General features: G+C 38.7%; 2 protein-coding genes across 2 annotated transcripts; one reads left to right on the forward strand and one right to left on the reverse strand.

Annotated features, from left to right (window-relative positions):
* Positions 1-24: 24 nt before the first annotated feature.
* elapor1 (endosome-lysosome associated apoptosis and autophagy regulator 1) lies at positions 25-13,196 on the reverse strand. The gene is made up of 22 exons (XM_068329865.1): positions 13,056-13,196; positions 11,403-11,523; positions 11,056-11,236; positions 10,830-10,977; positions 10,660-10,740; positions 10,424-10,529; positions 10,186-10,335; positions 9,856-9,944; positions 9,429-9,606; positions 7,876-8,004; positions 5,804-5,894; positions 5,617-5,722; positions 5,391-5,528; positions 4,538-4,801; positions 4,134-4,310; positions 3,909-4,059; positions 3,327-3,420; positions 3,056-3,157; positions 2,818-2,944; positions 2,021-2,199; positions 1,699-1,864; positions 25-1,619 (listed from the first exon to the last, which is right to left on the reverse strand). The coding sequence occupies exons 1-22, from the start codon at positions 13,143-13,145 to the stop codon at positions 1,533-1,535; spliced, it is 2,955 nt and encodes a 984-aa protein (XP_068185966.1). The 5' UTR covers positions 13,146-13,196; the 3' UTR covers positions 25-1,532.
* An 814-nt stretch (positions 13,197-14,010) lies between these two features.
* cfap276 (cilia and flagella associated protein 276) lies at positions 14,011-15,633 on the forward strand. The gene is made up of 4 exons (XM_068332159.1): positions 14,011-14,848; positions 15,062-15,178; positions 15,282-15,397; positions 15,524-15,633. Exons 1-4 carry the CDS (start codon positions 14,774-14,776, stop codon positions 15,630-15,632), a joined length of 417 nt encoding a protein of 138 aa, XP_068188260.1. The 5' UTR covers positions 14,011-14,773; the 3' UTR covers position 15,633.
* The last annotated feature ends 51 nt before the right edge of the window (positions 15,634-15,684 follow it).

A 15,684-nucleotide genomic window follows, 5' to 3' on the forward strand; every position in this document is an offset into this window, starting at 1 on the left:
CAATAGACTTCTTTGTTTGTTTGTTTCTATTTATTTATTGGGCAGTTATTCTACTACAATACAAAGCATCTAAACGCAGTCAGTAAAAAAAGCATAAGTGATATAGTCATAGTCATATTGTCAAATGTACCATATATGCACGACATACAGCACAGATGAAATTACAGTCCTGTCAGACCCACAGGATGTAAAAAAAACACATGAAAGAACGGCTCTAGCGGGACAGAGAGGAGCCGCTGCGTGTGCACGTGCCGCCATCATATCCCAAAGAGGGTTGGTGAGATGAAACCCAACAGAACCAAACAGAAGCCTCCAGAGCAAGCATAAGCGACAGAAAATCTCCCTCATTGAGGAAGAAACTCCGAGCAGGACCCGGACTCTGGGGGATGCCGGTTTGGTGGGAAAAGGAAATACACTGGGCATAGAGACAGGGCAAGGAAAAGAGAGACATAGAGAGAGAAAGAGAGTGGCAAATATGCCAGACAGAATTTCAAGTCCAAATTGTTCTGTAGTTGTTGAAGTGAGGGCGGGATTTCCAGGCCTTTGGATTTCTTGTCTTCCATAATTGTTCCCCACTTGTCGAGCAGAAGCACAAAGACAGCAGCAGTATCTTGAGTGGAAAAAGCCTCCCAACCCCCAGAAATACTGTACTTATTTCCGGTTTGATCTTCCATCAGTTAGCTTCCACAACAGGGACTGTACAAAACTTATCAGAGTAGAAGTGGGGGTTAATGATTTGAACTTTAGCCAATTAATTAACCAAAAATCTGAGGTGGAAATTGTCCTTTTTTATGTTGACCACTTCATTTACACTTAATCCAGAGCCCTATAACAAAATATACAAGGGAAATGGAGTTACATACCAGGCTAGATTGTGTCACAACGTGGAAGAACTTATTTCTCCGAAGTTCTCACTGTAGACTTCCACTGACTTGCGCTACACACACCACCATGAAGTAATTAACATACTATAATATAAATTAGGAAGTAGCCATTATAAGGTGAAGCGATTTAACAATTTTCTTACTATGTAATGATCTCAACAAAAATACCTGTAGCAATAGGGCACTGTTTTTAATTTCTCAGTATGCACACTTTTTTATTATAGAAAATGTCCTTACATTAAATCTCTTTAAGTTCTAACATTATCAAAAGCTATAGTAAATATCAATTCCATATTACCACAAAATGTCAGAAGACTGAACAGGACTTAAAAAAAACAAGGGATGGAGACAAATAAACAAAAAAACAACAACAAAACACTAGTTCTTTTGTTAAAATGTTCACAGTCTCATTTATCTACAACAACTTTTGTCTTACATAGTTTTGAAATAAAGAATTTGAACATCCCCAATATGCAGACTACTGCAGTATTAGGTTTTGGCAGCATGAAATATTTAATAAATAAAATGAATTGAACAAATTCTGTTCTTCAAGACGCCATCTGTTAGAGCTATGTTGATGTCAAAGAATATGTGTAAAATTAAACATTTCATCTGTGCTTTGGTAAAAGGATCAATTCATATTATAAATTAAGCATCATCTGAGTCTTCATCCTCCTTTAGCTGGTGCGAAGATGATGACTTCAATGGCACTGAGTCAAATCCATCTGATGTTCTCTGAAAACATATTGAGAAAAAAAGTGAAAAGTTGCCCTGTACATAACTTGATATGTTTACAAACTTATGGGTTGCTGACCTCTCGTGAATAGGATTTAATTTTGGTGAAGAAGGATTTCTTAGTAAGGTACGTAATGTCATCCTCTATGTCTTCTCCTTCCATTATTGCGCAGCTGTCGGCAGTGGGCAACTCACATTCCTTACCCCCAGAGTCCATTATCAACTTTGAGTATTTATACTGTAACCTGCATACAGAATGAAGGGATTCACTTTCTAAAACAAATTGCAATTTCTTCTTTGAATTTTGTATATAACTAGCAAAAAGTTTGGTTTTCATTTTTTTTACTAGCACAGCATATCGGTGCAACAGAATTAAATAAAATCTTAAATGTAATTCTCACTTGCGTGTCTTTTTCCAAAAATAGCAGCTAATGGTGATGAGTAGGATTGCTGCAACTGTTCCCGTTGAAACACCAATTTTGAGCCAAAAATCCAGAGTCACACAAGCATTAACTTTTTGTGGCGGCAGTGACTCTCCACCATGACACAGCAGTGGCTGCTGCCACACATACGTGGTTTTCTGAAACACAACACACAGTTAGCTACATCTGACTTAATCACATGTCAATCTTTCAATTTCATGATATTTTTCAATATTTTCTATACAAGTATGTCAACAGTTCAACAGTTCAGCTAACAAGTGTTAGACTGACTCTTCGTGTACAAATTAAACAAAAGATGGATAATGTGTAAATTAATGAGACTTAGAGTTGTTGGTAGATTGAATTTGTTGACATAATTGTTTGCTATTTGTTTCTGTCTATTGTAATACTTTAGACAAGGCAAAATTAAGCACTTTCCAGATGCAGCATATGGTTTGTATTAATCCTTTCATATAACTCTCCAATAAAAAATGAGAACGCTTTATTCTCAAAATGTCAAGTTATTCCTTTAAAAGTACAGTAAATGTAAAACATTATGTATGTTCCACTGCTTCACTGTATCTGTATAACCCTTTCATAATGCAAGAAACCCTATATGAGGCTGAATTGCCATGCAAAATGCAAAACTCACAGTGTCCTTATTATATAATTTTACAAATGTTTTTCCTGTAATCCAGTCTGACATTGTTAGCATTTCTTTCATCACAAAATGAGTTTTTGATAGACTTGTGGAGGCTTGGGGTGTGTAGCACTACCTGTATTCCCTGGATGCAAGCGCTCACAATTTCTCTGTAGTGGTTTTTGGTGCAGAGTGGACATCCATGCTGACTCTCCCATAGAAAATGGAAAGTACAGCCATCACATGTCCCCTCAGAACAATTACTACAGAAAAAAACAAACAAACAAGAACCACGCTATTTCAAAGGGGAGGATTCACTTTTTCAAATACACACTTCCAAAGCAAAAGCTGAGCTTGCTCAAAGGGAAATATACCTGGGAAGTTTGATGAGATCTTTAGCGGTCACTGTGGGATTACATCTCATTCTGATGGTGGCTGACCTGCCCTCCTTACAAGCTTGAGTGTTCTCACTGGATCTAGAAACATCCAAATATAACAAATATAGATATATCTAACCTTACACCATGTATAATTGTATTTACACAATAAAAAAATGGGCATCAAATCTATTTTAAAAAAATTTAACTGAAGGAATCATACTGGATTAATTAACCTAAATAAATAAGAAGCTGAGCTCTCATTTACTTGAAATAGAATGTGACATCTGGCAGGCCAGACACAGAGGGAAACTGTCCACTAGGAGAGGTGATACCCTTCAGGGTTGTATCAGTGCTCACACCTTAAAAGTAAACGCACATGTAACACATGTCACATACTAACATGAAAAACACACAATGTGAATAAGCATTTCCAACAGTCTTTGCTAGCAAGCCCACAAGCCTTTTGACACAGGCTGCATATGCATATATAAATGTGATGAACTAGGTTTTCTTCTTTTCAACCTTTTATAGCCATTGTTTGCAATGGCCTTAAAAGTGCACTATAAGTTGGGAAACTATAGTTTTGTAAGGTTGTAATGTAAGCATGAAACAATTTTCAGGTAAAGGTTTCAGCAAGAAAAATGCTCCCAGTGAAAAAAATTTTTCTTTTATTTACCAGGTCTAACATTTACTGTTTAAAAAAGGAAACACATGAGGAATATGAAAAATTACATGTCGTTTAGCAGGGTTTTTTTTAGTTTTTGTTTATTTAAATGTAACCGCACATCTAAGCAGACTAAGCTCAAAATAAGAACAGAAGAGCAACAGAAGAATTACTCATCCATACCAACAAGTGAGTCACCAATAAGGACAGGCAGTGAAGAGACCATGCTCTTACTCCGGATTTCAGAGGGAACCACAATGGACTGGCAAATGTAACCTTTGACCTCTCCCCCGCTTTCTGTTACATTGTCTATACAGGTAGCTGGCATTCTACCCTGTAAGACGGACATAACAAGTTAAAACAAAATGTTCACTAAAACAGAAAACCTTCAGGATCACAGCACCTCACCTCATTCCCACAGAGTGCCAAATTAAAGCTGTGGAAATATCTCACTCCCCTGTTGGTGAAGCGAGGGCTGCTGTGGACACTGGTGACGTTGGAAAGACGAGAGAAGTCATAGTGTAGCAGCAGTCCACCTGCCGACTTCACATCTAGTGTACAGTCACTGAGGCAAGCTGTGAAGGCCTGCAGGAGGGAGACATAGGCTGTGTGTGTGTTGCTGTTAAAAAATATACAGTTTGTAGTTTAATAATCTAAATCTTATTAATTTACAAATTATATATTGTTTCTTTAACACACACACACACACACACACACACACACACACACACACACACACACACACACACACACACACACACACACACACACAAGTGAAGGCAATAGGAAAAGGATTTTGGGTTTAGCATTACCTTGTTGACTTTTGTATTTGGTCCACATTGAACACATGCAGCCTCTCCAACAGCCTCATCGGCTCTGATGAATGAGTTCGGTGGGCAGCTCTGACATGCTCCTGTTCCGCTGACCATGTAGTGTCCCGGCGGGCAGGGAACACAGGCAGATCCAGCTTTAGCAGAGCCCAAAGCACACTGGCGACACTGAGAGGCCACACCTCCAATCACATTGTTGATGTGGATGGAGTAAATCTTTGCAAAATCTGTGCTGTATTTCCTCTCCTGAAGGAAGAGAAACAAAAAGTATCATTCGACTGCTGTCTTGTACATGCAATTGAATGAGCTGACATTCAAATGTCACTTTGATTTTTTGTTAGTGGACGCACAGCTCCAGACTGCCCTCCAGAGTTTGGTGCACTAACTGGTGTTGAACTCACTGCAGATATAACAAGGCAGTCAGAGACTGCAACATCCCACGACACCCCTGAATTCAAAATTTTACCCTGACCTACTTTCATAGGTCATTTAATAAAAGACCCATGATCCAACATGTAACTGGTGGATTCTATTTGTCACGAGGTTTCAGAGATGTGTACCTAAAAAGGTATAAAAGTGAAAATGTGGCCTTGACCTAGTTGTTCAAGGTCAAGGGTGCGATCAAATTTTTATCCCCTTGCCTCCCCGAATATAAAGCCTTTTGTTTTGTCTTTCTGTCTTATCCAGTTCCTGAAATATGTGCAAAAATATCTCAGGATAGAAAATATCTCAGACCGTAGATCAAAGCTAGTGCTCAAGAGCTCATTTCTACGACAGAGGGAGTGAATCTGTGTGTAGGTCAGGTGTGATAAAGTGATGTGTGGTCAAATCTCACCACACTAAATTCCACTGTTCGTCGAAAAGTCCAGGTGAAGCTGATGGTGCTGTTTTTCTGGATCAGGTAGGAGTAGGACTGCTTGCTGTTGCTGCCTGTCCATACTTCTACCAAATCATTATTCCACTTATTATAACCCTGCACAGAAGCACAAATCATGAAAAGGCAGCTCTACCATTTTTGGTACATGAATCTTGGAGTATCAGAAAAAAACATTTTTGCTTACGGCCAGGAAGTATAATTTGCAGTCGGCTGTACACCTGGTCTCAAAGACGAAAGTGATGCGAGATAGGTCTTTCCTTTCATTGTCTTTGGCCATGGATTGAGGAAGCCTGTGGAAGTGGTTCATTCAGCTTCTTTTTATATATAAATGCTGTTAATGTGTAATTTTGTGAACAAGCATTCAACTTCACCTGTATCCAGGAACATTCAGTGTGAGCATCAGATAGTCTGTGTCCTGATCCCCAGGGGTGGTGTAAATATACTCTCCAGCAACCTCCCATGCTGTCATCAAAAATAAATCAATTTAGTAACATGCTCCGCTTTTATCAACACAGACATAAAGTAATTAATGTAGACATGGTACATGGTACATGATGTTTAAAGTAATTATATATATATATATATATATATATATATATATATATATATATATACACACACACACACACACACACACACAGTATATATATATGCAACTTTGGGGGGGTTTTCAAATTTGTTTTTGCACATATCACTTGGAAAAGTAATTTTTAAACAGTTGGAAGTCAAATTATTCAACTCTGTAATATGTTTATTGTCCAATTATATATTTCATCAACTGTTTGCAACAACCAGATCAAACAAGAACAGTTTAAATAATTCAAAAAACAATAAAAATACTAAATATTTCACTATTTTTTCTCAAAACAAAGTACAACTTATACTGTCTAGATTTTCTACAGGATTCAATCAGGTTGTTGTGATGGCCATTCTAGAATATATAATTTTTTCTGAAGACGATCCTTCTGCATTTCATTGATGAACTTTTAGGTTGTCCAGTGACACCCAGGCTTCAACTTCCTCACAGGTGGTGAGAAATTTCCTTCCTGGATGTCCTGATTTCTAAGGTAATCCATTTTATCTTCTGCACAAGGCAGGTTTTTAAAGTCTGAGTAAGCAGAGCAATACTGAGCCCCCATATTTGACTGCAGGTAGTGTGAGCCTTTCAGCTTATGCTTCATTCTTCTTCTTGTGGTCATATTTCTGATTCATGGATCTGAAAAACGGTTCACATTGTATTACCTCACATTGGCATTGCCGTCAGTCAGTCAGATCTTCTTCCAGGTTCATTCTGGACTTTGGCAGGGTTGCTTTTTATCACAAGTTTTGTTCATATCGTTTATGGATTTCTAGGCACAGCCAGGGGCCAGAGGCAGTCTGGTTTGGGGACCCAAGGCTTTCATCCCTGCTTTTTGCAGATGATGATATCCTGTTGATTTCATCAAACCTGGACCTTCAGCATGTACAGGGGCAGTTTGCAGCTGAGTGCGACACAAGTGGGATGAGGATTAGCACATCCAAATCTGAGACCATGGTTCTCGACCAGAAGAAAGGTGGCCTGCTTCTCTGGGTCAGTGTAGAGTCTAGGCTTAGGGTTTGAACTCGGAGTAAAGCTGTTGATACTCCATATAGAGCGGAGCCAGCTGAGGTGGCTCGGATATCTGTTTCAGAAGCCTCCCGGACGTCTCCCTGGAGAGGAGTTCCGGGCATGTCTAACAGGAAGGAGGCCTCGGGGAAGGTCTACTACATGTTGGAAAGACTATGTTCCTCGGCTATCCTGGGTACGCCTCGGGAGCTAGATCTGGATAGAGGGAAGTATTAGCATCCCTGTTCAGACTGTTGCCTCTGCGACCTGGATTCGGATAAGTGCTTGAAAATGGAGGGATAGGTGGAAGGATCTGAAAAAAAATTGCTTTGTTTCCCTGCTCCACAGAACAGCATCAACTTCTGTGTTTTTGCTGCTTCGCAGAACAACATCTGTGTTTTATCAAAATGTTTGAGTATATAGCAGCCAGCTTTCTTTACACCTGTTTTATTATCAGCAATAAACAACTTGGAGGTAAAAAATGGAATACTTGTGTAAATTTTGGTCTGAACAAATAAACTGGAACTGTACCATGAAGGTAAGTCAGGAAAGATGCTTTCTGATCATGGTTGGGTATTCTTAAGAAAGATTACATTCAGGCAGTTACAATATGGTGAGACTTCTGGACACTAACAGGGATATAAAAGTATTTTAATAGGGGAAATATCTTTTGCATTGAGAAATGTTTGATTTGGTGATGGCATAGTTGTGCTTAAGAGCATATATTAACAATAACCCTAAGACAGAAGAAGGAGGTTGAATAATTTTGCTTCTATCTGCATATAGACAGATGTTTTATTTCTCTTGGTCCTGATTATACATTTACTGGTTTTCAGTTGTGCTATTTCTGTGTCTCACCTGTGTTGTGTTCAGTGTGGATGGACTCTTGATGGAAGATGGAGCTCTTCATGTTGCTTGGCATGGTGTTCCACCATTTGTATATGAACTCTGACTCTGGTTCAGTGCCAGCAGGACATTTGGCACAAACTGTAGAAGAGTGAATAATTTGTAATTGAATCAAGTTATTTTCACATTAAACATAAAAATGAAAGCACTTTCGTGGGAATAGAGGTCAATATCAAAAAAAAAACATGGCTTCAACACAAACCATACAATAGCTTTACAGATACATTAGCCAGTTTCCATGGAAACATAATCTTTACTGGCAGTCTGAAGGCTGCTCATCTTGTCTGAAGCAAATCTGGTAAACTTTTCATCCCAAATTCTACAAACACGTCAACCAATCTTATGTAGTTGTGTTTTTTGAAAAAATGCAGTTTCCAGGAAAACATTTCATTTGAGGTGACTGAATGGTGGTTATACCATCTTGAGTGTATCTCAGAAGAATGTGCTCTCACTTAACCAATCTATAAACATTAATAAATGATAACTAAAATATCTATGATTTATAATCCACAGTGAGCATGAGTTGATAACAATAATAATAATAATAATAATAATAATAATAATAATAATAATAATAATAATAATAATAATAATAATAATAATAATAATAATAATACAAAATTATTAAAATTAATAATAAAAATAATAATAGATTAGATTTATATTGCACTTTTCTTGGCACTCAAAGTCGCTTAATTGCGGATCCATTATTCATTCATAACTCGTACTTGATGATGGTAAACTGCAATTGTGGTCACAGCTGCCCTGAGGCAGACTGATGGAGGCACAGCAGCCTATGGCACCTCCGGTGCCTCACTGGAGGCAACGAGGGTAAATTGTCTTGCCCAAGGACACAACGACAAATGACCAGGCAGGAGTGGGAATCAAACCGCCGATCCTCCAGTCGTTGGACGATCTGTCTATCACTGAGCCAATGCTGCCCCCTCACTCACGCAATTGAGGGTGAGTGAAGGTGATATTAGTCTGAGCTTTGATGATTTCAGGTTTCCAAACTTGATAATGTACGTTTGTGCTTCTTCTATTACTAAACGTCATTCTCTGAGGTATATATCATCCATACATATGAATTTGTAGGACAATTTTCAGCAGATGCTGGAGTGAATTTATTGTCTTTAGATGACTGCTGTCAAGTTTGTTGTCCTTAAAACAACACTTACATGCAGACTGAAGATTATAACCAGGAAGTAAAGCCTTCAAGAACAACTTCTTCTGATCTGAATTTAACTTCTTCCTTCATGCCCTTTTCAATGCTACTGTTATAAGATGGATTTGGTTCTGGGTTTTCAATATACATATTAACACATATAGTTAACCAGAGACTTTCTGGTAATTTTTATAATAACACTTCTACCCATTCAATCCACATTGTAGTTTAGCTTTAACTAAAATCAAATTACAAGAAATTTCAAATTACATTTCTGGAATTTACACAATAAAGAATAAAGTAAACACATGTTTCTAGAACTGTATACAGATTTTTGCACCTGTTCCATTTGAGTAGAAATCTTTGTCACAGGGTTCACAGCCAGAAGAATTGGTGACAAAGAAACCTGGGTTACACGGAGGACAGGTCTCCTTCTTCCCTGATGCAGGCAGCTTCACAGATCCCTCCACCGTCTCACTGCATATCTTAGGCTCAATCCACTTGTACATTAACTGGGTCTGACACACACACACACACGCACACACGCACGCACACACACACACACACACACACACACACACACACACGAACACACACAAACACGCGTGAATACCTGAAAGAGGTTACCAGTGGTTCTGTGGCACACAAAATCAACCCTGATTCATATCCAAAGAAACCTAACAGCTGTATAAAATGTATAAGAACTGATCAACCTCGCTTTACTGAACATGCTGCTTCCATACATATCTGATCGTTTTCTGCATTACCTTTCCTTCAGAGTCACAGGCAGTGTGGGTGTAGAAGTAGTCACTGTTTGTACATGCAGGTCTCAGTTTGCAGCTCCCTGAACCAGTCCCTGGAAAAAACAGGAACCAAGCCAAGGGGAACATTATGATCCTGTGATAAGACAAGCTTTCAGCACCTTGTAAACACTAAAAGTTGCATGTGGATATAAATACCTTTGCAGTATGTATGCAGTAAAATGCAAACACATTTATATATACAATACAATTTAGAGAAAATGCAATAATTATGTAACTTTGAAGAGTTATGAATGGTCTTAGTGGATACAGCATTAGAATTGTGTACAAGCATACCAGCATATTTGTCTTGGTCACACTGCAGGCAAACGGTGGCACCTTTGTTAGAGTATGTATCGGCAGGGCAGGGGGTACAGCGTGCAGATCCTGGCTTTGAACTGTAGGTGCCAGGTTTGCAATGGAAACACTCCGATGTGTAGGCCACCCCTGACGGAAACCCATCAATCAACGTATAATCATTAACAAGAAAAGGAGCTAAAAAACACACAAAGCTTCAAAGCTACTGATAATATACCTGAGATAGCAACATTTTTCAACATCACAGGTTTAATGGCACTGTCCTGCAGAGCATATGCTGTGGTTCTCCAGTACAGAACATTATTGCCACTGCTAAGGTCAACCTGCACAGAGTGGATGTAATAATGTAGAGTAGAAGAGACAGAAAAAACAAGATGAATTCTAGTGTGAGAAATCCAACAACAAGAAGCCAGCAGGTGTAATAAAGTGGGAAAAAATACATTCAAGACAAACCTTGTGTTGATTCCAATTTTTCTCAGAGATCTTCATCCATCGGCTTTCTGAGTCTGTAGACTGACACTGGTCATTCTGAATCTACAGGAGGGGAAAAATAACCCAGAGATCAGCAAACATTCCTTTACAACTTATTTTTAAATAAAGTTTATCTGTGTTAAAACACTTACAAAAAACTCAAAGTAAATGCCATTGTCAGGGTAGAAATATTCAAAGGACACAGTCCCAGGTTTCTTCAGGCTCACAGCATAGGACAATGTTGAAGTGCACTCATCTGTGTTTGAGGCTATGTAATCTCCCTTTGGTGTCCAGGTTGAGCTTGAGAAATATCAGCAGCAAGAAACAGTTATGAAACACATTTTGACTGATCAATAAACCCAAAACTAGGATACTAACTTGGAACAGTCTGTGTGGATGTCCTCGCTGTTCATGTTCACGCCTTGAGTTATAAAACCAGTTGGCAGACTGTCCCACTCATCAAAGGCTACACCGGTACCAAGAGAGTATGTACCTGCAGCGCACTTCTGGCACTGCTGCGACTGCATGTTGAGGAACTCCCCCTCATTACAGGAGAAGGCTATGACAGGACAAAGAAAGAGAAGAGAACATGGGAACATTGTTGTCAATAATAAGCAAATGTTAAAAAATGTTAAAACGTGGTAATTATTATTCACAAATTTAAAATTGTGTTAATGATGGAGGGTGTGATGGTATAAAAAGTGAAATATAAGAAAAGGACCCACCACAGTGAGTGCCTTGGACTGGATCTGGAAGGCCAGTGCATGTGTCAGCTTTGTTAGGAACCGCCACCCTCCATCGTGACTGAAGCACGTCACACTCTGTGTATTCAAAGTGATAATCTGACTGCAGGGACAAAACACAGATGTGAGTTTCACACAGCTAGAAAAAACAGTCCGTGTATTAAATTAGTCAACTAAAAGCATAAAACATACATTTTAGTAAAACATCATCTGTACAAATAGCATACATGAAAACTGTTAAAGTCACTGTAAAGTTTTGTACCTTTAGAGTTTCTATTCAAAACCAGGCAAGCCTCTTTTCCAAATAATAATTGTGACTAATATTTGCCTAAGAAACCATCTAAGTGTTCTAATCTTACTCATCAAGGATGTGCTGCAGGCTCCTTTCAGGGTTTATTTATTTAGCAAAGGGGGAGAAGTGCTGATTCGTCCAGTCCTTTTGTAAACATGTGACTTCAGTGTTTTGCCAGGACTTTGGAGACAGCTGTAGCTCAGGAGCAAAGCTGTGGTGATGTTTGATTATCTTACTTTAACACCTTTTGGAAATTCTATATATTTCAGTTACAATGAAGGAGCATTACACTCGCAATTCTGTAAATTTGAATCATGTGACACAATATTGTCTTATTAATTTTACATCTGCTGAATACATGTCAGTCACAGAGTTCATTCTTGGCCTACACCGGACTAGTATTCCAGGGGAAGTTGCTGAGGAGATTTATCCAAATCCAAGTACGGCCTTGGTGAGATTAATATTAAGTAAAACACAGCAGCAGCAGGACTCACCTGGTCTGTGTTTTTGAGGCTTGGTGTAGGAGGAGCAAATGTAAAAATGCATCAGACTAGAGATGTGCTGTAACCCAATCACATCCCTTTAAGCAAACATGAGGAAACCAAGGCAACCGGACATAATGACCAATATGCTTCATGGTCATTGGTGTAGCTTGGGAACAAACACACTTGAAAAAAGCTGCCACCAATGTCTCCCCAAAAACATTCACCAGCTATAAGCCCTGTAGACTCAAAATCTAAAACAATCGGTCACCTTTGCCTCATAGCTCTAATATCTTAAATTTTCACGCTGTGGTATCATAAGAGTATTCTGATAAGAGAGAAATGTTCTGACTACTATCAAACACTGCTGTTATGCAAATTGAAAACCAACAGAAGGCCGAAGAGAATGTAGGGGATGACGCAACATATGGAACTACTTCAACACTGAAGAAAATAGAAGATAAGTAATGGAAAGAAATTCAAGCATAAACTACTTTTTCCAAGCATAATATACAAAAGGATAATCTATTTTACAATGGATATTGACACTGTTGAATTCAAATGTTCAGTAACGAAGAGTGATAAAGTAACCCTCCACCGAAGTGAAATCTATATTCAGTTTTCAGACAGTTTTCCTTGCCTTGTCAAATAAATGTGTATAGGGGAAACTGTTTGACTTTGATGCCAGTGATAATTAAAAAAGTTGCTTTATAGCAGATTTAAGTTTTAGTTTTCACCTACTACTCATCCATATGCAGTTTACCTGAAACAATCTTGTTATGCACAACTATGAGAAATATCATTTTTGGAGTGGGATGGTATTTATACTTCAGAGATGAAGAACAATGAAACAATCCTCACCTCTTTGCACAGGGGCAAATCCGCAGAGGTCTGAGCAAAAAGCAGCCACAGTGAAAGGTGGCTCAGGTGCATCAGGCCTCGATGCATCATCTTCGTTGCTGTCGGTGCTCGAGTGATGGAGGCGGAGGTGCGCACAGTTGACCTGCGCCCTCAGGTGCTCCCGCCCCGACTGGAGGCGCGGCTTCACTCCAACTGAGAGCAAATACAGGGAGTCGATTGCATGAGTCCTTGTTTCCATTCTGAATCATACTTCCATCTGAGAACAATAGTCTCACAAGACTTCTACTTTTTTTTTTTTTTTAGACTTTTAATAAACAGTAGCGATGAAACATTATCATTTTAGAGAATATGTTTAGAGACACATCGATATTCATTACTGATTAGTGAATATGTTTAATATTAGGGAAAAAAGACAAACATTTCTGTTGGAGGTAGAGACACTAAACATTTGCAATAGAAGTTATTAAAAGTGAAAATATCTGAAAAACAAAATTCACAAATATGAAGCCAATTGTTTGTGAAACACTCTTATATTTAGAAAATTGCAAATTTATAAAACACGACCAAAAAATAAATTTATACATTAAGACCGCTGGTGCTTTTATTTTGAAGTTCGGACACAAATCTAATTTCACTTCCGCTCTCATTTTTCAGAATAAAATTAAATAAAGAATAGAAAACACTCAGCATTAATTTAGAAATAAACGTAAACACATTTGTTACTCCATTGTAATTTGTATGCCTTATTTTTTAGATGCATTTGACTTAATTTTAAAGAATAAAATGTCACATAAATGTATTTTACATTAGACAAACACTTGTATCTTCATGATGTCGCCAGATTAGATTTTAAGCATGTTATTGTGTTGTCAGTGAAAAATTACTTCACTGGCGAAAATGAAAAATCTTGACCAATTTCATAATATTTTTTAAAAATTACTTAGCTCAGCATGCATGTGATAGAGTTTCAGCTAAAATGAAAGGAAAGGTGTACAAAACTGTGGTGAGACCAGTGATGTTGTTTGGTCTAGAGACAGTGTGACTGAGGAAAAGACAGGAGACAGAGCTGGAGGTAGCAGAGATGAAGGTGCTGAGGTTCTCTCTGGGAGTGACCAGGAAGGATAGGATCAGGAATGAGTACATCAGAGGGACAGCACATGTTAGAGGTTTTGGAGATAAAGTCAGAGAGGCCAGACTGAGATGGTTTGGACATGTCCAGAGGAGAGATAGTGAATATATTGGTAGAAGGATGCTGAGTTTTGAACTGCCAGGCAGGAGTCCTAGAGGAAGACCAAAGAGGAGGTTTATGGATGTAATGAGGGAAGACATGAAGGTAGTTGGTGTGAGAGAAGAGGATTCAAAGGACAGGGCTAGATGGAGGCAATTGATTCGCTGTGGCGACCCCTGAAGGGAAAAGCCGAAAAGAAAAGAAGAAGAAGACTTAGCTCAGCATGCGTTTTGCTGAAACTCTTAAGGAAACTGCAGTTACTTCCACTGTGGACATCCGTGTGTTAAAAGATTGTTTTCATATACAGTGCGATGTAACCATCAGATTTGATCAAATTAAATGTGATCAAATAAAATAATAAAGTACAGGAGAAGGTGCACATCCCCCAATACCCGTCTTCAATGGAACGATTGACCGGAAATTTGTGGTTGCTTAGTAACAGACTTAAACATAGAGGAACGCACGTACTGTATGTGTGTAGTCTTTAGACATGTCTAATCGGGATCCGTTCTCCTGTCCAAGGCCTGAAAATGACTTCACCTTCAGCGGCTTCAGACGCCTGCAGGTGGGCTTGTCTTATAATTCACACCTTTTAGCTCTCATGTTACCATTGGTTACCAAGACTCAGGTCTTATACTCCGGTTTGGTTAGTCATAACTGTTTTTACCTTTTTCAGGACTACATGTTTGAAATAGTTTACTAAGGTGCATCATTTTGATCCATGTCCAACCTCTTGACGATCGACACAAATTTAATTTCCCCTTTTCTCATTGTGCAGACAAAAACAAATGAGAAACCAACGCACATTGCCCAGACAGAGGAACCCTGGTGTCAACTTCATGATTCAGCGACTTTGGCTAGCAACCGGCGGAGTGTAATGCACAGTGAGCATCAGGTAACCTCCAGGGAGCTGGATTTTGTGATCAACTTCCCTTCGAAATGCATACAAATATTTCGAGACCGACACACCTTCTGTGCTGCTCATTTCACAACTTCAGGTTTCAAATGACAGCCTCGACTTCCAACTGAAGTCTGTCTATGATCATCACAAAGACTCATTCTTCACAAAGAACCAGATGTTACACCAGAAAGAGACCATCTCTAATGGGCAAGTGTAGGTGTTATATTATATAGTGTGTTGCCTGATAGTCCACCTTCACTTTAATGCTACAGCACTGTTGCTAGGAGTAGATATAAAGTCTAAGTTAAACTGTATTTAATTGTCATATTTGATGTACAGCACACAGGAAAAACAGGACACATTGGATATGGAGCAAGTCCAGCAAGAAAAAGACATCAGACGGTGGGCTGATCCACAGAGGGGCTCAGTTAAAGGATTCCAAAAATGAGGCATGCGTTAAGTTCACTTAGGATTCTTAATAATTGTAACTTGTATAGAGA

This window comes from Antennarius striatus, chromosome 2 (genome assembly GCF_040054535.1).
Source record: "Antennarius striatus isolate MH-2024 chromosome 2, ASM4005453v1, whole genome shotgun sequence".
NCBI classification, from domain to species: domain Eukaryota; kingdom Metazoa; phylum Chordata; class Actinopteri; order Lophiiformes; family Antennariidae; genus Antennarius; species Antennarius striatus.

What these genes read in the sequence shown, in the direction of transcription:
- cfap276 (XM_068332159.1), top strand. Translation starts at nt 14,774, where the DNA reads ATGTCTAATCGGGATCCGTTCTCCTGTCCAAGGCCTGAAAATGACTTC. An exon ending in TAATGCACAGTGAGCATCAG is followed by an intron (nt 15,179 to 15,281) that starts GTAACCTCCAGG and finishes TCACAACTTCAG; the next exon opens with GTTTCAAATGACAGCCTCGA. An exon ending in ACCATCTCTAATGGGCAAGT is followed by an intron (nt 15,398 to 15,523) that starts GTAGGTGTTATA and finishes TTTGATGTACAG; the next exon opens with CACACAGGAAAAACAGGACA.
- elapor1 (XM_068329865.1), bottom strand. Translation starts at nt 13,145, where the DNA reads ATGATGCATCGAGGCCTGATGCACCTGAGCCACCTTTCACTGTGGCTG. An exon ending in ATCCACACAGACTGTTCCAA is followed by an intron (nt 10,978 to 11,055) that starts GTTAGTATCCTA and finishes ATATTTCTCAAG; the next exon opens with CTCAACCTGGACACCAAAGG. An exon ending in GCATTTACTTTGAGTTTTTT is followed by an intron (nt 10,741 to 10,829) that starts GTAAGTGTTTTA and finishes CCCCTCCTGTAG; the next exon opens with ATTCAGAATGACCAGTGTCA.